General features: G+C 21.8%; 1 protein-coding gene across 6 annotated transcripts in view; it reads right to left on the minus strand.

The window, feature by feature from the left end:
• LOC129610626 (very low-density lipoprotein receptor-like) overlaps nt 1-24,089 on the minus strand; it is a 162,540-nt gene that overhangs the window by 83,728 nt on the left and 54,723 nt on the right. For 4 of the 6 annotated variants that reach the window (XR_008697100.1, XM_055523253.1, XM_055523255.1 and 1 more), the window contains exons 2-3: nt 5,535-5,654; nt 5,228-5,353 (exon numbers count right to left, since the gene is read on the minus strand). Coding sequence is in view for 4 of the 6 variants with exons in the window: in XM_055523253.1 (XP_055379228.1) it covers nt 5,228-5,353; nt 5,535-5,654 (246 nt within the window). In the remaining 2 variants the exon portion in view is untranslated. The remainder of the gene's footprint in view (nt 1-5,227; nt 5,354-5,534; nt 5,655-24,089) is intronic. The other 2 variants (XM_055523256.1, XR_008697101.1) reach the window with 2 other exon arrangements.

Below are 24,089 nucleotides of genomic sequence, written 5' to 3' on the forward strand. Positions count from 1 at the left end.
TTTTTGTTTTGTTGTTTTTTTTTTTTTATTAAAATATTTTTACTTTATTCCTTTCTAAAAAAAAATTCTTCACATACATATTATATTCATCCTTTTTTTTTTGTTTATATGTCAGTTCAGGTTTAAAACCCTGTCAATTCACTCATCATCAAATCAGTGCTCATATAGTTCGTTGTTCATAAATTTGAATATAAAATTATACTACTACCATATTTATGGTAGTAATATATACATATATATATATATATATATATATATATATATATATAAATGGGTAGCATTCTAAATAATTGTAAAATAAAATTGAAAGGATAACAAAGATATAAAGGATTTGAAAATTTTCTCAAAAGAGACAAAAGAATTCTTTGAAAATGTATAATTTATGTATATTTGTAATGTACCAAGTAATGTAATATGTTCAATGTATGTATGTATGAATATAATATAGACAATAAATAATGTATATGTATGTATATCTAGAGATGGCGTATAGACTTTTGAATATACATAATTTATTAACTTTTATTTTTTGATTTTTAAAATGTAAAAAGAAAATAATCTCTTAATGTTATGTGTGCAAAATACACTGAGTTTATGGAATAATCGTTTCAAATTAACTTTATGGAAACATTGTTAAAATGCAATGACATATCTTTTAAATTATTGATAAATTCTATAGAGATATTTTTTAACAAATAAAAATAATTTCTTTTTTATATTCAAGAATCGAACTACGTATTCATATCAAAATAAGCTGATATTGTTAATTGAAAATAAACACTGATTTGATAGTACTATGAACAAAGGAGCCATTAATTAATTATTACTGTTTTAACAAAGTCATTAAATAAAATGTTGGGATTAATTTATTATTTTAATTGAAAAATTCAATTATTTGCTCTACAATACTCTTTCGAATACGAATAATGCACGACTTCAAAATTATAAAAAAGCTGAGTTTTCTTAACAATTCAACAATTTTACATTTTTAAGCTGAATCTGGGCTTTAACGAAATTTATCGACTGTGACGAAAATTAACTGCAACAATTAATGAATCTAAGCACAATTGAAATGTAAATGTTAAAGTTCAGAATTGTGATTAAAATAAAAAATTAAATGTAAAATTTTTTGATATAAAATGAAAATAAAGTGAAATTTTCAGAAAATTTTCAGAAAAACTCTTTAATGTTTGTGTCATACAACCTCCGGTATACAAAATTAAATTCATATTAATTTTATACTTAAATTTTTAAATTTTAAAAGAAAATATTTTTGGTTGTTTTGTTTTTTTTTAAATAAAAAAGAAAGTAATTAAATTTTTAATTAATTATTTTAATACTTAGAAAAATTTTGGTTCATAACCCCATACAACGTGTATATGGGTAGATTTATGTACATATTGATTGTTCTAATTTATTTTGCAGGTACACATTCACATAATTTATTATATCAGGTAAATAATTTATTTAGATGTATATATATATGCTATAAATATCACAAATTCAGTTTATATTTTAAGCTATAAATATTTTAAAGTATTTTTTTTTGGTGTCTTTTTTAAATAAAACCAAAATTTCTATAATTAGATTTTTATATTTAAACTTTTCAATGTTAATTCGAACACCTTTTAATATAATATTTAAATATTATAAATAATCAATACAAATACATACATATACATATATATATATATATATATATATATTACGGTAAACTCGGTTTTTCCTTTAAATTTGACTATACTTAGTTTGTTTTTCATATAAGAATACGCTTATATATGCAATGTCGAACACAAAAATTTCTGAAAAAAACTTTTTCTATGAACAAAAAACTTTTTTCGTTTCGAAATTTTAGACTTTTTTTTTTTTTATTAATATTAAATTCCAAAAGAACACTTTTTATATAAACAAAATTAAGTCCTTTATGTAATATCTGAAAAATTTTTTGTATATATATATACGTATTTTTTAATGGTACATAAGTTTTTGCCATATACGAGTATATATATAAATTTTGTTCAAAGTGTATTACCTCCTACACACTATGTGTTATTCTGGTTTCATATATATATATATATATATATTTCAATTTTTATTTCAGATAACAATAATAAAAACGTTACGCCAACAGAGTGAGAAAAAAAACCAAGGATAAAAACTGAAAATTTTTTTAAATTATCTTTGATATACAAACATATATACATGTATTTAGTTTAAACAAAGCATATTATGTGCATCAATTAAATGTAACAAGTTTAAATGTACATATTACATACATATATCGCGTTAAAATATTTTCTTTCTCACGGTTTTGTAACAATATATTGTACTTACATAATATAGAAATCAATAGCGATTGTAAAGCGCTTACATGTAACTTTAATTTGAATTGTCAAATCCAATTTATATTTCGAATATGTATAGTTCTTTTTACATTGTTAGTGAAATGTTAGGCAAAGAAATTAATTTTTTCGTTTTTTTTTTTTTGCCAGAATAAGGAAAATCACATGTTCAATATTTCTTTCTAAAACTGAATTCGAATCGAGATGTCCGATATATACAAGATTTAAATCCCCAGCAGGTGTAGAACAAAATAACCCCAACTAACCGAATACATGTTTAAGTTATATTCAAGTATTTACAACTAGCGAAAGCGTGCTTCGAACGTCGGCTTCTTATATATTGTAAAATGATAAACAGAACCGGGATAATTTGACGTTGATATGTCCAAAATTAAAAACAATAAAGACCAAATAAAAAAAAAATCATCTAATGTTATTCATGATTGGGAAAATTTTTAATATTTCATCACAAATTTCCAGAGACTTTTAAAGACTATGTGATATTGTGAGTTTCATTTGCAATTTCATTGTTTCTATGTGAAACATGTACAAATTTTTTTTCATGGAATTCATACGAAATTTGATATTTCTGTACAATCTACTATATACGTATCTACTTATAACTTATTGACCTTGTGAATTCTATGAATATTATTTTTTTAGTTCAATATTACATTTTTTTCAAATAAAATAAGTGTTTCTATCGCATATATGAAATTTAAATAGATTTTTTCTATTTTTTTGAAAAACTTTTATCGCTTAAGTTGCTATGAAAAGCTACATTCTTGTTCAAGTATTTTTCAGAAATTACTGGATAAATATAGGCAATCTAATAAACTTTAAGTATGTTACATAAATAAATGAAAAAAAAAAATTATTGCCAGTTAACTCTTTGTTTTTTTTTTTAATAAAAAAAAAAACAAAAAAAATATTTGCATCTTTTTTTATTTCCAACCCATCCAAAAAGTTATTTTAGACTTTTTATGCATACTTGCTTAACAATAATTGTGAATTCATCATCACATTTGCTGTATAAATTTTTAATTTATTTTTTGCTTACCCACGTACATGCGTACAATATATACACTGTACATACATACATATATGCAAAAATATGGTGCCCTTCAATTAAACTCAAAAGAAAGAAAAATGTCAGTTTTTTTTATTGACACTTCATGTTGCTTTTTCCCTATTTTTGAGTTAGTACAAGGTTAACTGAGCGTAATTACTTAATCAACTTTTTCGCCCTTTTTTTTGTTCTTTATTTTGTTTTCTGCTTTTTTTCTTGCGATTTATATAATGTAACCATTCTTTTGCAATTACTTTTATTTGTATGTGTCACCCATTATAAACCATTATTATGTGTACTAGTGTTTAACAAAGTAAATAATATACTGACGAATACATTAAAATTAAAAAAGTTGGTATCAAATCTGATACAATTCTTGAATTCAATAATGCAATAATAATCTTCAGAAATTTGTTATTCATTGGCTTGCTGTAATTTATTTCAATATTTCTGCAATTTGGAACTTTAGGAAATAATTGAATATTCTTAAGACTTTGAGTTTCGAATGAAGGTTTTTTAAAACAAAAAATTATTATTTTTAAGATATTAGAAAAAACTTGATAATATTTACAAGAAAGTTATAAAATACGAATAAATTATGAAAAAAAAAATTTATTACTGCTTTTTAACCCAAAATTACAACTGAATCATTTAATAATATTAAAAGCGACAACACTGATTAAAGATGAGAACAAAATAAACAAAAAAGGCGAACAAGTAAAAATTTAAAAGGGATAAAATTAGAAATTTTTTTTTCCTAGGGATTAAAAGTTCACTAATTCATCCGTGCATGAGGTTACATAAGCGAAAATCTGGTCGTTTTTTTTTCATAAAAAATTTTCTATGGATTTCATATGGATTCGAATACATGTATATATACACATTCAAATTTGTGTTTGTATGTATTTAATTATGACTGTAAAAAAACATACTCATATTGTTAATGTAATTTTCAATTTAACAATATTTTTTGTGACATTTCTCATATAATAGCTCTTCTAAAAAAAAAAGCAATTTGAAGGAGAAAAGCTACTTATAATTATGTCATTATAAGTCGAGGAGGAAAAAACCAATGTATATTATATATGTAGTTATACATTGTATTGGCGAAACGTTTAAATCACTTTACACCAAGTGAATTTTTATTATATAACAAAAAACATTAATGTTAAATAATTAAATTTAAATGTTAGTTTTTATTACTAAAAGAACAATATTCTTACACACATAAAAATTTACATACCATACGTATGTCAATAGTATATTTTTGTTACAATGAATTTGTAAAACGAGTAAATGATGTAGTTTAAAGTTAGGTTAGGGTTATTCAGTTTTTAAAAATTTTTAGTCTATATACATTTGGAATTAATAAAATGAAATAATACGAAATATGTACGTTAATTTGTATATAGGAAGGTTTTATGTTTTACATGCATATACAGTAGACGTTTTTTAAACTAATAACGAAAAGTTAAGAGAATAGCCATATTTTATTAAAGAACTTGTTAAAATTCAAATTCTTGTCAACTTGTAGCATAATTTTCTTACGCTCACGCAGCAAATTTTTCTTATTTATTTTTTGGAAGATATAAATTTTGGCGATCACATAAACATTTATTCAATTTTCGTTCTCAAAACTAAATACACATGCACACATGTATTTACACCAGCATTAAGTATTTAATTTTTCTTTAAATGTTATTTTAACCAAATAATATGAATAACAAAATTTTAAATTTTAAAATTATCATGCTTATTTCTTTAAATTTTTGTATTATCTTCCCCTTTAATTATATTAATCGTCATTTATTCTTACCGCCGCAATTGAATTCATCAGAATGATCAGTACAATCATAGGCCCGATCGCATACCCATGCAATCGGTATACATTGAGTACCATCCTTACACATAATTTCATTTTCTTTCTGTTTACATTGTTGCACTTTAAAAATTTGTTATTTAAAATAATTAAATTTTTTTTTATTATTACTACAAAAATTATAAAATTTTTAATATTATTAAAAGAGTGTTTTTGTTTTTTAAATTAGCTGCAAGAAGCTGCTAACTTACAGTTTTAAAAATACATATATATTCTACATATAATGTAAAAATTTTATACTTACTACAAAAACCACTTTCTTCATCTGAACCATCCGCACAATCACTTTCACCATCACAACGCCATTTTAATGGTATACAATTACCATTCGTGCATCTAAATTCATTTATATTACAAGTTTTTTCTGCAAATACAAAAACAAAAAAAATATGAAAATTAAAAAATTATTAAATTTATTAATTATAAAATTTATTTCTTCTGCGTAATGAAAAAGTTTATAGTTTTAAAAAAAAATTTATGTCTGAGAACATTTTACATTGAAGATAGTCTGAGATTTTCTCTCATTACGCCTTATTGATATTACGTGCAAATTTTAAAAAAGCAATAGAATTCTAAAAAAAAACAATATGACAAATTAAAAAATAGCAGAGTTATGCATGAAAAACAAAAGATTTCTCAATTACCCTGATAATTTTCATTGTATCGAGATTAGATGGAAAAAAATATTTTAATAGTGTGCACAAATTCATAGTATCTATTCCAATTTACCTTAATTGCTATAAATTAATAAATTATTGTCAAAAAAAAAAAAAATAAAACAAAAAGTTTCGAAATTCCAAAGTTCTCCCTTTGGTATGCTCTGTTCCATTTCGAGTATTTTTATTTCGAGTATAGAATAATAGTAAAAACGAAGAAAACACACATTTCAATTAATTCGTTCACATGATAAGGATAAAAACAAAAGTTTGTGATCATATAGCGAAAACTTTTTACCAATTTCGTATTTTTATAATAACCTATAAAGTAAAGGATAAACCATTTCCACTTGAACTTTGATATAGAAACGACTATGTACATACATGTATACGATAATTGTAATATCGTATTTTTATAAGTGAACGAAATAAAATATGTGTAGAACCATGTACATATAACAATAAAATGTTAAAATAACAAAAATACTTTAAAAACTTTTTTATTGAATTCAAGCAAATTCTTTAATACCTACTATTTTACATACTTATCACAAAAATTTTTATATACGTATACATAAATACACATTCATATAATATTTTATATAATATATGTTATAAAATATGTGTTTAACACAAATGATCAAAGATTTCGATCAGGTATTAAATTGAAAATTTTCCCAAAGATATAAATTAGATTCGTTTGCTGAAATTAATTATTACGATTAGATGGAATCCTTATTTATATTGTTATACATACATACAGTTATAATATATGCTCATAAAATATATTATTGTAGAAACCTAAATATTTTTTTGAAGATTTAAACTTATATTGTACTACTCGTACGTAACCTAAGAAACACAAACAAATAACTTGGATTAAGTATTTCTCATTTCAAAAAGAATTTTATTTCATATAAGTTTTTTTTTTTTTTTGCTCTAATTTATATACGTTTTAAGTTGTATTATGAAACTCTTATAGTATATGTAGTATATTTATAACCATATATGTATGTATACTGAAATATGCACATTATGTATTTACTTCACTACATATAGAACTTCACTTAAGCAGAATATGTATGATACGAGTACTTAGCTATACATAATATACATACTTCTTTGACAAAATATCTTAATTCTTAGAATGTATTGTATGAACGTATATTGTGTACATATGTATATATACATTCACCTATGCTAGGAGCGTATACTCATTTAATTCTTATAAATAAAAAGTTTTATCTAAAAAATTTGGAAAAATATAATTTTACGTTTTTGCCTAAAAGTATGCAATTATTGAAACTTTTTCATTTAAGGAAAAACAATAATGTAGAGTGGTAAACAAACCATAGTTTTAAAAAAATTCCTGTATATAATAAAAAAATTTCAAAACTAGAATAAAATAACTCATAAGATTAAAGATCTTTTATCATAATTATTATATATTTTGTTTTTAGTATGACAGTATGAAAAACAGTTGTTCTACTAGTACTTTTTGTTTTTTGAAAAAAATAAGTTAATTTCCAAAAATTTTAAATTTCACATCTGATAAAAAATTTTGTTAATATTACATTTAAAATTATTAAGAATCCTAAGAATATTTCTTTTATCTCAAATACTCTAACTTAAGTCATTTGATCTATACAAATAAGTCAGGCAATTAACGAATAATGAAATTTGAATCCGTGAAATATTGCCACAAACATTGAATAAAGTAAGTAAAATTTGAGTTTATCAAAGTCACTTCTAAATACAACTTCCAAGAGACTTGTATATTAGGTTACTAAGCTTGAAAATTGTATATATAATTAGTATTCATCATATAACATAATGTAAATACAGATTTATTTTATATAATTCAATTAATGTGCTTCTATTTTTGAAATTTAGAATGTGTAGCTAATAGAAAGATTTAATTTAATTAAAAGATATTTTTTCTTATTTCATTTACATTTTTCAAAAATGTTTGATTAAATTATTTCAGGACATTTTTAACTTTATTCACTTTGTATGTACATATATGCATTCACTTACATAACAATATTTTAGTATTTCTAAAATATATGCAACTGTGTGCTTTTGAATCTTTCAATTTTTAAATTAAATTATTTCCTTTTTTTTATGTTAAACACTTATTCCGGCATTTCTCATTTTAAATTATGATTAGCTATTGTTTGCAATTTTAAAGTTTCTAGATTAAAAAAGTGTACACATACATACATAAGTACTAAAATCTTCAAATATTATTTTGTAATTTTATTTGTGTCAATTATTTTTCAACTTTATATTTAAAATTATATACATACATACATATAACGTGCACATATGTTTTTTAATTAAATAATGTTTTTTAATAAATAAATTTAAAAATAAAAGATTTTCTTAAGTACCATGTTGAAGTTTAGGATTTCTTGTATCTAGAAGTTTTCTTTGTTCTTTCACAAATTCAATACAAATTTAATACCATTGCTTTTTAAAATTTCTAAAAATTCTGTTTCCTATACTAGTTCGATTTGAAACACTTAATATAAAAATTATCCTAACGATCACAATATTTTAATAAAATAACTACAATAATATAACTATAATTTAGTTATTGTCGTCGCTTTATTTGACTTCTATACTTATCGAAATCATAATGATTATGATTTTTACTGTAAGATACTTCATGTTTTACGACTATCCATCCTCATTTTGAATTGAAATTACACTAATTTGGTACTTTATTTAAAAAACTTAAAGCGGATAAAAAAATTAAAGCGGATAAAAAAATTAAAGCGGATAAAAAAATTAAAGCGGAAATTTTTCAGAGATGTAAATCATTCTATTTGGTATAAGTCATTTAATTGTGTAACCAATATACAATAATAATTTATTTAGCACTATTTTACGGTTCCAAACGAATGGAAGAGGAGAACTAAAAAATCATTTTGTTACTGAGAAAATATACTTTAAAATTTAAATAGTTATAAACAAAACGGGTTTTTCTCTTCCTTTCTGATTCTCCTTGTTCCGAATTTAATCAACATAAAGTACGTTATTCTTAATTGTATTTGGCATATTTTATACACAAAAATAATTTTTGTTAATCTTTACTTTTCTTTTGACAGATTTTATCTGTCAAAACCATCTATCATTGGTAAATTTAATCAGTTATAAAAACCTAAAATTTATACAAACAATTTGTATAATGGCAACTTTGCTTCTACACACCCATTTGCGATTGAAAAACTCAATTACATTTGACAAAATATTTATTTTATTATTCTACACTACAACAATAATATTTTTCAAAATTTCATATTCAGCGATAAATTTAAATGCGTTTTGAATTTTAAATGCAATATTAAATAAAAAAAAATATATAAAATTTTAAATTAAATTTAAAATTCGTGGAAATCATAAAGTTATTGTAATTCCATTATATGTTTTCCTTAATTAAAAATAATAATTCAATAACAAAATTCATTTGAAATGAGCTTAATTTTTTTTTGCTTTCATCATTTCTTTTATCCCCGAATTAAAATAATAAAAATTTACAACTTATTAAAATAAAAATAGCATATTTTGCCTGTTCCTGAATAAATTATTAAAAAAACATCATAATTATGAAAATTAAAAATAAAAAAATATTCGAAAATAATAAAAAAAACGAATTATAACAATCAAATACACAAAATTATTTAATCATATTTTTCCCTAAAAAATAAAAAATAAATTACAAAAAAAAAAAAATTAATTAAAAAACAATGTAACTAATTAGAAAATAATGAAAAAAGCAGAGAAAGGAAAATCAAATCCCATGTTATGCAAATAGATAATATGAAATAATTCAAAATAAATTCAAATTGAATTAAAAATTTGCCCAAAAGCGCAAAAAAAAAAAAAAACATATTTTTCTAATTTATTATAGAAAATTTTAATATTTTTTCATATTTTTTTTTTCTAAAAACTTTTAAATATCCTATAATAATAAAAAAAAAAAAAACAAAATATAAACCTATAGTTTTCAATTATTTTAAAGTAATCCTTACACAAGCCAATTCTCGTTACCTTGTTGTAATTTACTTAATTTTTCAAATTTTTGTAGTCTTAAAACTTGTACTGATGATCTAGCTTTATTAACTCCCTAATTTAGAAAATATGTTAAGTACCTTAATGCTCCACATGAAATGAACACTCATTGTGTGCTTAATTATACTAAAAACAATTATATATTAAATTATCAAAAGATATTGTATTCGAAATGTGAGCTTTTGACCACTAAAGGGGAAAAAATCTCATATTTTATTTATACGGCAACAATTATCGAATTGAAGGGCACAAAAATTTCACAGTTAATTTAAATATAGAAAATGATTTTTTATCCACAATACCTGCAGTGTAAGAAAACCAACACCAGCATCCTTAATATCAGACCTATGTAAATACTAGTTAAAATGTAAAAATATATAAACGAGGGAAAAAAAGATAGGAGAAAACATAATTTAGAAACCTTTAAATTCAATTAGGAAAAAAAAAAAGAGATCTGGAATTTTGAATTTCATTTTGAATATTTAAATTATTTTCAGCAAAAAAATGTAGAAAAAAGTGGAATGTACGAGTATAAAAAAAAAAAAAAGAAAAAATGTTATGTTTATTCTCATTTTCCGGAAGCCAAACATCCAAAGGGATTCAAAACGAAGAAATTGAATAAACAAGAAAATGAAGAATAAGCAAAAAAATTAAAAATAATAAAATAGGGAAATGTCCTTATTTTGTTTTTCTTTTTTGGAAAAATAAAGTATAACAAAAAAAAATCTTTTTTTTACCTTTTTTTCTATTTTTTTTTTTTTTTTTTTTTGTTTCATTCATTTCTAATGTCCATTCATTCAATAATGAATTCATCCACCCTAATAATTAAATTTTAGAATGTAATTGAAAATCAATTGGATATCATTTTGGGAGATCTGCTTTTTTCTCCATATAGCTTTTTCCTATTTTTTTATGTCCTACTATATATGTAAAATTGTTTAAAGCAACCCCCCATTTTGTAAATATTTTTATTTTTTTATTCTTTCCTTTATATTTTTGTAGATTTTTATTTTATTTTCGGTTTTTCCTTTAAATATATTTTTAAATAAATTTTAAAAAAAATCCTATAGTATATTTAACAGAAGTCGATACAATTTCTTTAGTACCCTAATATAAAATAGAAGATTTAAAGGAAATTAGAATAAAGTGAAAAGAATTAAGAAAGAAAACGGAGGAGAAAAATAGCATTTTTCTTTTAAGTTTTCATATATCCTGATTTCATCAATTCCGTAAAGTCGGAATTTACGTGAAAATAATAAGAAAATATCATAATTTTTGTTAAAGACGATTTCGTACTTTGTAATTTTAACTCTAACTAAATACGATACATTATTATATAGTTCCGTATACGTTAACATGCGTTACTTTTTTTTATAAGGGTAATGGACAATATTCTCATGTTGGCGTTACTAGGGCAATTTTTTCATGTTATAAATTAGCTATTAAAATTTTAAATATTATCCCAAATTTAATATTACTGTTCGATGTACAATACTACTATCACTAAATTATATTTTCTAACAGCAAAATAAATGGTAAATTGATATTAAGTTTTATAATAGAAAGTAAATAAGATCCTATATAATATTGTTATTATTATAAATTTGAAATTATAAAAAAATATTAAAGATATTTAAAAACATTTTCTCCCCTGTGCATTTCAAACTCCCTAATATACTATTTATTTCGTAAACATTTTTCGAATTTTATGATAACCTTCAACAATTCATAATAAAAAGATCATTGAATCATACCCGTATAAATATATTAGGTAGGAGCAATCGTTATTAATGTACTTACACATTTTAATCTTTTAAAAATGCACTTTCGTTAATATTTAATTTATTCCCAAGTTTACATAACATTAAAGAGTGATAAAATTTAAATGTAATCATTTTATAATAAATTATATTACTAAAATCATTTTAATGCAACATTTTGGTTCATTAACTTTTTGAGAAAATATTTTGCTAATATCTTGAATTAATGATGACTACAAAAAAATTTTTTTTTTGCGAAAGAAAATAATATGATTTGTAAAAGTAATGATGATTAATAGTATATATTTGTGTGTATGCGTTGTATGTAAGCATTTCTGAATATTAGTTGCATGACTAATTCTGATTTTCTATTTCAAGGATGCTGTTAATATAAGTTTTAAGGTTAAAATTATCATTCATGCAAATATTTTTGACAAGTTACTGTTATACATGTGTGTATATTTTCATATATATTTTCATATATGTGTATATATTTTCAAGGCAGTAATATATGAGAAAATTCTATCGAAAATAAATAGAAGTAAAAAATATGAAATTTATAAAGTAAAATCAATAAATTATGTATATTTTTTTCAATGACATTAAAATCCTTTTAAATTAATCATTTTCATATTGCATTAGTTTTAGTGACAAAATAAAATTTGTAACATTTTAAAGAAGATTGTATATATGTATAATTTCTAAAAGTGATTGAAAAGTTATTGTAATGCATATAGTAATCAGTAGGGTATGATTCATGGTAATAAATAAATATAATTGTTATTAGCTTATTAATTAATTACACGGTAGGCAATAAATTTATTAAAAGAATATATAATTATGTACATACGTATGTTTTGACCTATATACACAAGTATAATATGTATGTATTTATATGATGAATGTATAAAATTATCTTTAATAAGCTATAACAAATTATAAGAAAAAAGAATTTATAATTACATAATCACTCGACTCTTAAAAGCACTAAAAATGTATTAAATTTTGAATTTAAAGTACAAATTGTTATTTAACCAATATTCATTTAGAATATTTTACAATGATAAAAATTTTAATATTATAGGCCAGAATTCAAGCTATTGTAGAACAATTATGCGATTATCTAAGTACAAAATGTTTTAACTTTTGAGTCTTCATTTCTATAAAGTCAATATACATATATTAACTTGTACAACTTGGCCCTTTTTTTTAGTTAATCAGTTGTAAGAGATTAAGTATTTATAAGAAATTTGAATAAAAATGAACTCATCCTTTTGACTACTTAAAAAAACAAGTTAATATTAAAAAACAATCATCGCTTTCATATTTTGATTTAATTTATATGTCATTCATAACAAATTTATTAAGGGCAGACTAATTTCTTAAGTAAAATAAAAATAAAAAAAAAATTACTTAAATAAATAAAGAAAAAAAAATTTTTTTATTACATTTTCTTTTTGCCTACTCCTGTTATTTTGTTCTTGCTTTCTAAAACAAAATTGATAATAAAGACAGATTTTACCTTATGGCTATAAGTTTTATTTTTTTAATGGTGTTTTTTAGTCGCCACAGGTATTTTTCTTTTCCACTTATTCTCCCCTCCCCTCCTGCATTTCTCTATTTTTTTTCTATAATTTTCTTTTTATTCTCGTAAAATGATAATATTTCTATTAATATATCTAATACACTTTATTTTTCTACGTGTAGAATAAAATATCTTAATCAATATTTTCTTCTTAGTAAAGAAAAAATAAATTTTTAAGGTAAAAAGAATAAAAAAAAAAAATATTAATAATAAAGGTACAGTAAAAACAAAAGAAAAGGTAAATTCAAAGCGAATGTTAAAAAATAAAAGACATTCCAGAATGGTACACAAACCAAATACAAAAAAAAAAGAAAATATATCGTAAATTTAAGTAAAAAAAGGTAATAAACGTGATAAGAATAAAAAAAAAGTAAAGTATTTTCAAGATAAAAATGACAAAGACGCAAAAAAGGAAAAAGCCAAATGAAAAAACTAAAAAAAAGAAAAATTATAAAACAAGACAGAAAACCAAAGGAAAAACAAAATTCTTAGAATAGAAAAGAAAATTCAAGAAAAAAGAATAGAAAATATGTTTAATAAAAATTTGAACAAAAGAGGAGAAACGAAAAAATTTCAAAATGGTAGAAAACGAAAACAAAATTATGATGAAGAGAAAATAAACTGAAGAACAACGATAAAATAAAAAAGAAAAAAAAACAAAAGTATTCGTAATTTTATTTCTCTAACTCTTATGGTTAAATATTTTAAAATTCACAAAAATTAAGAGAAAATCGTGAAAATTCTTTACAAAAATAAGGGGTTTTTGGCGTTCATTCAAAGAATCGCACATGATTGTATACTGCAAATTTTATTACTATTGTTCAAGGTAATCGTAATTAGTGACAAGTTTTTGTTTGGTCTATTCAAAAGCTGTTTTATTGAATAATAAATTCTTAAAAAAAAAAAATCGTGTTTTATTTGTAAATGAAAATTTGTTTTATTTTTTATTCGCCATTATAACACTAAACAATATAAAATTGAAATGTATAAATGAATCTTTACTAAAATCTGAATTGTAATCTGAAATGTATAATTTTTTTAGAATTTTTACTAAAATAAAGTTAAATTTTCATTTATATAGTATAAATGAATTTTTCACTTAGATTTTATAAAATATTGCATACACTTAACAGTTTAATCAAAGACGAAAATTTGATTATTAATTACTTTAAATAATCTACAAACCAGAGTATATAACCATATAGTAAATTTAAAGTAAGTATATTTTGTAATTACAATTAATATGTAAGTACAATGTTCGACGTTCAAAATGTAATCAATTCAATAAATCATATTTAAATAAAAATTCGGTACAAAATACAATTGTTATATGGCATATTCTAGATGAAATAACAATTTCGCTATACTTTCTTTTTTAAAAAATGTTACGAATAGTTCTAATAAAAGAAAAGGCAAATCTACTTTCTTGGTTTTGTTCTCAAGTTATCTTCAAAATTACGTCGAATTTTTTTTTTTATACATTATATTGTTCGGTCCTTTTAAGAGACAATCATAAAAAGGTAAAATATTCTTTTATAAAAATTAAGAAAAATATTTACTTAAATTGTACGATATGATCCTTTATTTTCATTTTTTTATTTTTTTTTTTGTTCTAACTTGATTTATGAGAAGCTTTTAAAGGATAAAGTTAAAAACTGATTTAATTCAAAAATATATATATATAAAATATATATTATATATAATTTAGATGTGTTTGTATTAAAAAAATTTTTTATACTAAATTATTTACTAAATGTTAAGGTGCTTTAACACAGATAGAATAAATTTATTATAACATGAATTATTATTTACGTAGATATCCTTGAGCTCTTGTAATTTGAAAATAAAAAAAAAACATAAAATTATAAAAAGAAATGTTTTCATTTTTGTCGCCGTTAAAATTATAAAAATTTATACATATATACAAATATATATATGCTTATGTATATTTTAAATGTCTAATTTAAATATGAATGAAGATACAAAACGCTTAATGTAGGAAACACCACCATTCATAAATTTTAAATAAAAGAAGGAAAAAGAAAAAAATACTGAAGATATTATTTTTAAAATTTTTTATTCTGTCTGCTAACTTTTAACGAAAATAGTTATAATGTTTTCAAGAAGGAAATAAATATCTCAAACATGAACGTAGAAAACTTTATTACATAAAATAAAATCTAAATTATTTCATTCTACTTCCAGAGTAGAAAGAAATTGAACTGCGATATTGCTAGCATGACCTTTCTATATGAACAACTTTATATACATGACTACACAAATATTCTAAAATTTCAGAGTTAATCAAAATTTAACTGAATATTAGACGCAATATGAATCCTTAAGTTTTTCAGAAAGCACTATTTATTTGACATATTATAAATAATTTAAGGGGCGGAAAATTTGGCTCATATTAAGTATTATTAAAATAATAATCTGATGAATAAGTAGTTCATTTTATGGTCGTACATATATCGTTTTAGGAACATATATTTAAATATATAAAATGCTTATACATTCCCCAAATGGTCGTAAAATGTGCAAGAACATAAACGTTATTGAAAATCATATTTTGATTAATCAAAAATTAATTTACCAATATTAATTTTTTTTAGTACTAACATTAACTATAATTAATTTAAATAATTTTTTTTTTCATTTTTTGAATTAAAAAAACATTCTCTGGTATTTTAATAAAGTAATTTCACCCTTCAACTATTGATGTATAACACTTTTTTTTAATTATTTCAATAAAAATTTATATTTAGTTTTTGTAAAATTTATAAATAGCTATGTGTATAAATTTATCTACATACATTCACAACATTAATTTAACATAATTTTTCATTGCTAAATTAAAAATTCAAAATCTAATTTGCAATAATCATTAATTGAAATCAATTATTTAATCAATATTGTGTAAGTATATGTGAATGAAAATGTGTTTGTAATTAAAATCTATGTGTAGTAAACTAAACCTGTATAATGTGTATAATTAAGGGGCAATCTCCAAAATCACAACTGATATTTTTATAATCATAATAAAATTTTTGTATATTCTCATCTATAAGACAATATAAAGTTTATATATACAACTATATGGTCTATGAATATGGTCTGAATGAAATCTATTCGGATTTATACGATTTAATGTATTCAAATTTCTTGGTGTAAAATCATTTTCTTAAATCCGATTTAGCTTAAAAAATGATTATGTAGTTTTATTTCCATGTATAAATTTCTCGTTTCGCTACCACTACCTTGTGATCACCAGGCCATCAATAAGCGTACGATTACAGGTGACTCATCTAAGCCACCAAGTTCTCTTGAGGAATCTACCTAAATTCCCCGATGATAATTTTCGATATCTTGTCCAGCCCCGTCACTAAGCTCTGCTCCGCATTACTAGTCTGATCCCGCCCAGAGACGGACACTCGCAAATATAATTAAAAAATGGTCTCCTTTTTGACGTTTTGTTGAATTATGCTACCGAAAATGGCCAGTGTACCGTGTGGACTGCCATCAGGCATGAAATGTCGCAGAGCCCATGCGATTCCCAAAGGATATATTTCCAAAGATGACATCTTTCTTGCCGTCGCACATGTGTACAGCGCTTTCTACCTGCGGTCGGCGCATGTAAATAGTGTCTATATATATATTCGCTTTTACTGTGTTAATGGGAACAAAAATCCGTTTCACCAAGGAAATGTCCCTGAGCTCCACCTAGTCAGCTCACCTGCCCGTTCATTTCCTGCTATTGTATGGGGTTGCTCGGGATCCAAAGAAGTGTTACACTAACACACATGTTAGACTAACTCAAACACTTAATTCCAGGATATTCTGTTGTTTCCTTCGGTACAATCAAAAATGAAAATTAATTACCATTTCTCAAAAACTACTAAACCTTTCCGTTGAAAAGTTGAAAGGTATTTTATATGCAGTGCCACCACTAAAAATTATTTATTAATTAGTTCAAAAGCTCGTTCCATAATTAATCTAATATTGCGACAGTTTAGAATCCTTTTAAAATTATAACAGATTCTTTTTTTTCATCATGTAGAAATATGATCGCTGATTACAATTTAAACAAAAAATCAACTATGTAATTATGTAACACGTTGTTAACACAAAAATATTGTATACATAGATGCTAGTTTTATGCATAAAATTACAATATAATTTTTTAAAATTTTATTTTAAAAACTATTAAAAAAAAAAAAGCAATTAAGCCTTTGTATTTACATCACAAAATTATAAAATGTAAAATGAGCGAACGATCAAAAGAAGCAATTTTTAGTTTTATACGTGAAAAGAAAAAAAATTTATAATGTATAATAAAATTTTACGAAGGATAACCTTGTTCAAAAAAAAAAAAATTGTTTTTTCAATTAAAAATCCTTTCATTTAATAAATTAATATGCCTTTTCATCTTTCGCTTCTTTTCATTATATATTTTTATATAATATACGAGTATCTACTATATATAACCGAATGTTGTATAAAAAGAAGCTAATGGAAATTCAATTATTAACTAATTTAATTTAATTAAAAAAAAAAAACTTTTAAAAAGGAAGAACTTTTCAATTTCTAATTCTAATGGAACACTTAAATTTCCAATATCCTTGTGAAGTTTTTATAATATTATTGGTATATAGCTATTCATTAATTTATTATTGTTTTTCTACTCCTTTATGCCTACAAAGTTATAATAGAACTATAATAATTATGTACAAAAACTTTTTACTTCATATTTGAATGCTTCATAAATTAATGATGTTTGATAAGTGGTGCGATTAAATTTAATTAACAATAATGTGAATTAATTTAGTGTGTAATATGAGTCAATAATTATAAATAGTTATTAATTGTACTTTAATTGCATATTATGTGGTAAAAAACCAGTACTATACATACAATATTATATAAAATTAATAATAATTCATACTCACTTTGATTTTACTTAAAAATATTTGTTTTTAGTTGGATTTAATTCACAAAATCTTATCACAAACAGCCTTTTGCTAAAATAATATTAATTCTAACTTTCTATATTAGTACAATATTAAACAGTATACAGTTTAAGTACATATACCCCGCGATCTAATTAAAATATTTTCCGTAGCACAATTTTTTTTTAATTAATTTTATTAAAATAGAAATTTTTATTTTTAAACAATGACTATAATTATTTAATTATGTAAAAAAAAAAATTAAAATGTAATCTAAAATTAAAAGCTTTCCAACAATATTACTTACTTAAATGTGCGTATGTATAGCATACTTAACGACATAAAATAACTATAGGAAATCTTATTAAAAGATCACTATATATAGTTATTTGATAATAATTATTATATACTATCGGTACATATAAAAATCATGACCCAATTTAATATTAATGTTATACTAAAAGTAAACAACATCAAACGTTTTACGATGCTTACTCTCTTAATTATATGAACTACCTACTGCTTTTTTAAAAGTAATGTAGTAATGTTCTCCTTTTCAAATATTTTTACATCAATATAATGTACATGTATCTATGAACTTAGTATACATATACATGTACTATAATATGTATATTTTTAAATCACATGATTTTAACCATTATTATATGAATTTTATGAAGGCAAACGGTGAAAATTTTAAGATTTCTTCAAATTCTGAGTAGTAGGTACATATTTAGTCGTGTTTCTTTAATTAAGTGGCTATATAATATTTTATTATTGTCTAAAATTCAGAGGTTTGAAATCGAAAGAAAAATTAAAAATATTTCAAAAAAAATAATTAAATATTTTTTGTACCTTTTTACATAAAACAGTGCAGTAATTATTTGAAGCTTCTGAAAAAAAAAAATTTTTGAACCCAACACATTTTTAATTTTTTTCTTAAAGAAAAGGATAAACGATGTGCATTTTCATATACATATATAATAAGACATTGAATTTCTGCTGTTTTAACAACAGTATAAAGCGACCATGTTAAATCATGATATATAATGAATTCCAATGGTCCGGTCCGCAAAATTCCAGTTAAAATACTCTGTTATAAATTTGGTTTCTTTTTTGTTGTTTTTTCTTTTTGTTACCTATAAAATTTTAAAAACATAAAATTTTAATGGATTTCTTTTTTATGTTGAGTTTTTTTTCGGAAACGATATAAGATATTGCTATAACATTTATACATTAAACAAAAAAAAAACATTTGTTTTCATATTGAATGTAAGCAGAAAAAAAAAATTTATATTATACAACAAGAGAGAATAGAAATTTATTGAAAATTTAAATAATTTAAATGAAGACTAAAAAAGGATCTCCTTTAAACACAATATAAATTGTAAAAAAAAAAGGATTTAAAAATAAAAATCACAGAAAAACAAAATAACAATCAAAATATAAATATGACATTAGGTTAATACAATTTATTTATTTTTATGTTTTTTGTACTTTTAAGGATTTCTTATGTACATGCAAATACATATTTACTTTTACAATTTGTTATAAATATACAAGAAAAGGACAAAGTTTAAATGTTCTTAAAATAATGTACTAGAATAAAAGCTCAATAATTCTTTTACTTTATATGTTACATTGTACAAGTCTAATAAAAGAATATAAAAAAATAGAATACATTGGAATTTATGTCGGATTTTTAATATAAGAACTATAAGAAGAATGAGGGTGTTATTGTCCGTACAGTTCCCAGAGTTATAAGCTTTACAATAGTATATGTATATGAAAAACACATTTTGAGTTATTTGATCTGTAAGAGTTTATATTCATAGTTCAATTTCACAACCCAATTATTAAATTGGATTCAAAATCAAAATTTTTTCCTCCAATAAAGTATTTTCATTTACTCCATTGTATAGTATTTTTGTTTCCATATGTAACAACGAAAGAAATTGATTTTAATGCTACCGTTTCGAATTCCTTCTATAACATACCAGGAACAAAGCAATTGTGTTCTAAATGAGATTAAACAAGAATTTTTGAATATTTCATTGGTCAGTTGCAATTCTAAAATTTTCCATATAAAAAAAATTTTCTTCTTTTTTTGAATTTCGTATGATATTTTTCAGAATAGGGTTTTTAAAGTTAATCAGTATACAAATCGGTTTTATACACATTAAATCCAATATTTTTTTTTTCAATAAATCCAAAATGACTTCAAATATTTTCAAAATGCTTTTGAACTTTAATAACGAGAAATCCAAAATTCTATTGTGATGTGAGTCAAAATCCTTATTTAAAATATTTTTCAACAAAAATTAAAAAAATTTATTATAATCATGTAAAAAAACAGAAACAGCAAACACGATTTCAAAACAAGAACAAAAAATTAAAAATAAAACGAAAAAATTTACTGTTAAAAAGGTCGTTAAATTCTTTTAAGAGCAAATCATTGTCCTTTCCATTTTTATTCTCTTATTTTTTTTTTTATTCTTTGGTCATTGGGAAATAATTCATTTCCTTTTTTGTTATTCTGCTCATATTCTTTTGTGGTGATTTCTTTTTTTTTATATTTAAATTCTACATATATACATATATAAATTGTACAGCCTTTAGATTTGTAAATATTTCAAAATATTGTCGAAATATTATTAAATATACAATTACATACTTTTTTTATATACACATACATTATATATATATTTAAAATACATATGTTTGCTTACAATTGCATGTACAAAATCGTAAAATAAAAAACTGAAAAATATTTAAGGATATGGAATTTCTGATATGGAAAATAGGTCTATTGGGCAAAATTAAAAGAGAGATATTTTTATTTTTTTCATTTTTTTTTTCTTTTATGTATTCCTTTTTTTGCTGTTTTTAACTTTATTTGTTAAATATTTATATGTAACTAAGATTTCTTAAGTACAATAAATATTATACATACTTGCATTTATATAAATATATGTGCATATATATGTGTATAGTTTTATTACTTAAGTCCAAGATGTATGCACAGTATATTTATCTCTAGAGATTTAATGAAAGCATTTAAAACACAGAAAATGAAAATTGAGCTTCTTTTCTGTAATATAAAATATATGTACATATGTACATACTTTTATACACAAATAATAAAATGTATATATAAATATATATATATATATACATGCATTTTAATATTATATAAATACATAGGTGCTTTTATATAATTATATATTCAATATTTTCATACGATGATATGATGATGAAAAGAAATGGTCCTTATAAATGGTTGAGAACTATTTTAAGGATACTTTATAATAATATTTTGAGTGTGTAATGATATTAATTTAAAAAATAATAGATAATAAGAACTTTTGATGTTCTTTTCTAAAAACAAAAAAACAAAGAGATTTCAAGATATGAAAATCGAGTAAAATACAATATTGATTACCAGATTTATTAAATTTTTATAAAAGTACTTATGTATTGGAGTTGTCTGATTTATGAAATGAATTTTTTTTATGAAAACTAATTACAGATCGTCATTGCGTTATACATTATTCTGCTAGATATTTTAAATTGGAATAATACTTTATTGTAAATTAAATAATATTAAAAAATATATTTGTAATTTAGTAAGCAATTACTATTATCTCATATTTTGTGTGTTTTAAGGAACGTGGATAGTAAATTAGTAATAGAGAAGAACAGAAAACTCAATTATGATCAACATTAATTTTAAACCTTTAAAATCTTTTTGTGAATAATAATTTTTAGTTTAAATCAAAATTGTCGCACTTATGAATATTTAAAAATTTCGTTTATTTTCTTTCAAAAATTTTATTGTACACCCACTTATACAATAAAAATATCTCAATATCGCAATAAGCATCTGTTAGACTATCCATTTATCTAATATGCCTTTATTTTAAGAAACCATTGTCTTTCGTGATAGAACCAGAAAATGAATTAAAAGAAATTAAAAAATTTGTACACAGAAATCCCTAGTTTGATGAAATTTCACTATATTGAGCAAGGTATTTTTGATAAATTTCAAAAATTTTATAAAAAAAATCAATAAAAAACCTTATACAAATGTGCGAACTGTAATATGTATAATAGTTTATACACAATTAATTTTAATTTAAAAGCATTTTATTTGAAATTCCTTATTTTTCTGAAAATTAAAATCAATTAGTAAATTTAAATTTATTATATTGAATCAAGTAATAGAATGTTTATGGCAAGCCTAATTTATAAAAATTTATTTTATTCTTCTACATACACCAATATTTATATTAATATTATTATTATATATATATATATATATATATATATATATATATATATATATATATATATATATATATATATATATATATATATAGGTAAAAATACACTTATATTTTACAAAGTAATTTAAAAAGTAAAAGAAAAAAGAAAATGACCTGGAAATTATTTTATAGTGAGAGTACCCTTAATCGGATTTAATCGAGCATTTTATATTTTCCTATTAATAAATAAACATACATACATTCATATATATACATTTTATGTTTTTATTAAATAACTATATTGTGAATATATAGATATTTTTTATAGGCATTCTATATAATAAAATACGAAAAGAAAATATTGAATAATATTAAAGAGAATGAAAACAAAAAAGAAAAGTACACACGTACACAAAAATACAAAAAATTATTAGATACGATAATTGCTTTATAGATGTTGAGTCCTTAACATTTTAAATGAATGTGTAAAAGAGATGGAATATTTTTTTTTTATATAATGCAAACAAATATACGCATATGCATATTTATAAATATATATATATATATATATATATATATGTATGTATGAATAAATATGCAAAAATAAACAAAAAAAAAAATTGAGGGAAAATTTATAAATATTATTTTTTTTTTATTTCATTTTTTTCAATATTTGAAAATTTAGTTATAAAATTTAATGAATATATTTATTGAAATTTTTACATAATATTATATTTTTTACATATCTACACTCAATATAAATATTTGTGCATATATTTGTACATCCAATTTATGTACATATACATATATCATCCTTTGTGCAAATAAACACATATTATGCGAAAATTTCTAAATCATTTGCCATGTTAGAGAGGCTTTCATATTGCAATAATAAAGTTATGACCTTTGCATGAAAAAAAAAAACAAAACCCATTAAAATTCAAACAATGAAATATTTGAAAAGCAAAAAAAAAAAATTTTTTTAAATAAATAGGTTTTTTTTTTTTAATTTTTATTGTTATATCTCTGTAGGTATACAAAAAATATTAAACAATTTAAATTTAATTTTTCTGAAAGCTTTTTTCTTATATTTGAATTAATAATATTAGTGTGTTAATTTAATGTTCAAATGAATAAATGATGCAAAATTAAAAATAGGATAAAAGAATTTCTTAACAAAAAAAAAAATTGATTATTAGATCATAAAGAGAAATTTTTCAAAAATAAAAACCAAATAAATTTGATAAATATTTTTAAATATTTTAATTGCCTACTTTTGGGGGCTTTCATTTGTGGGGAAAATAGTTTAAATCTCTAGGCAACCAGGTGTAATTTAAATCAAAATTTTAATTTATTTATCGTATTTGAAAGTCATTAATGTTTCTATGGCTATTAATTATTTATTTCATTTTATGTACCATACTTAAAAATTTCAATACTTGAAGTAGTGATTCAGAAGCAAGCCATTCTAAATCATAAACAATAAAATACTTATTGTTGAATACTT

The sequence above is a fragment of the Condylostylus longicornis genome, unplaced genomic scaffold (assembly GCF_029603195.1).
Source record: "Condylostylus longicornis isolate FDR11 unplaced genomic scaffold, ASM2960319v2 ptg000045l, whole genome shotgun sequence".
Taxonomy (NCBI): Eukaryota; Metazoa; Arthropoda; class Insecta; order Diptera; family Dolichopodidae; genus Condylostylus; species Condylostylus longicornis.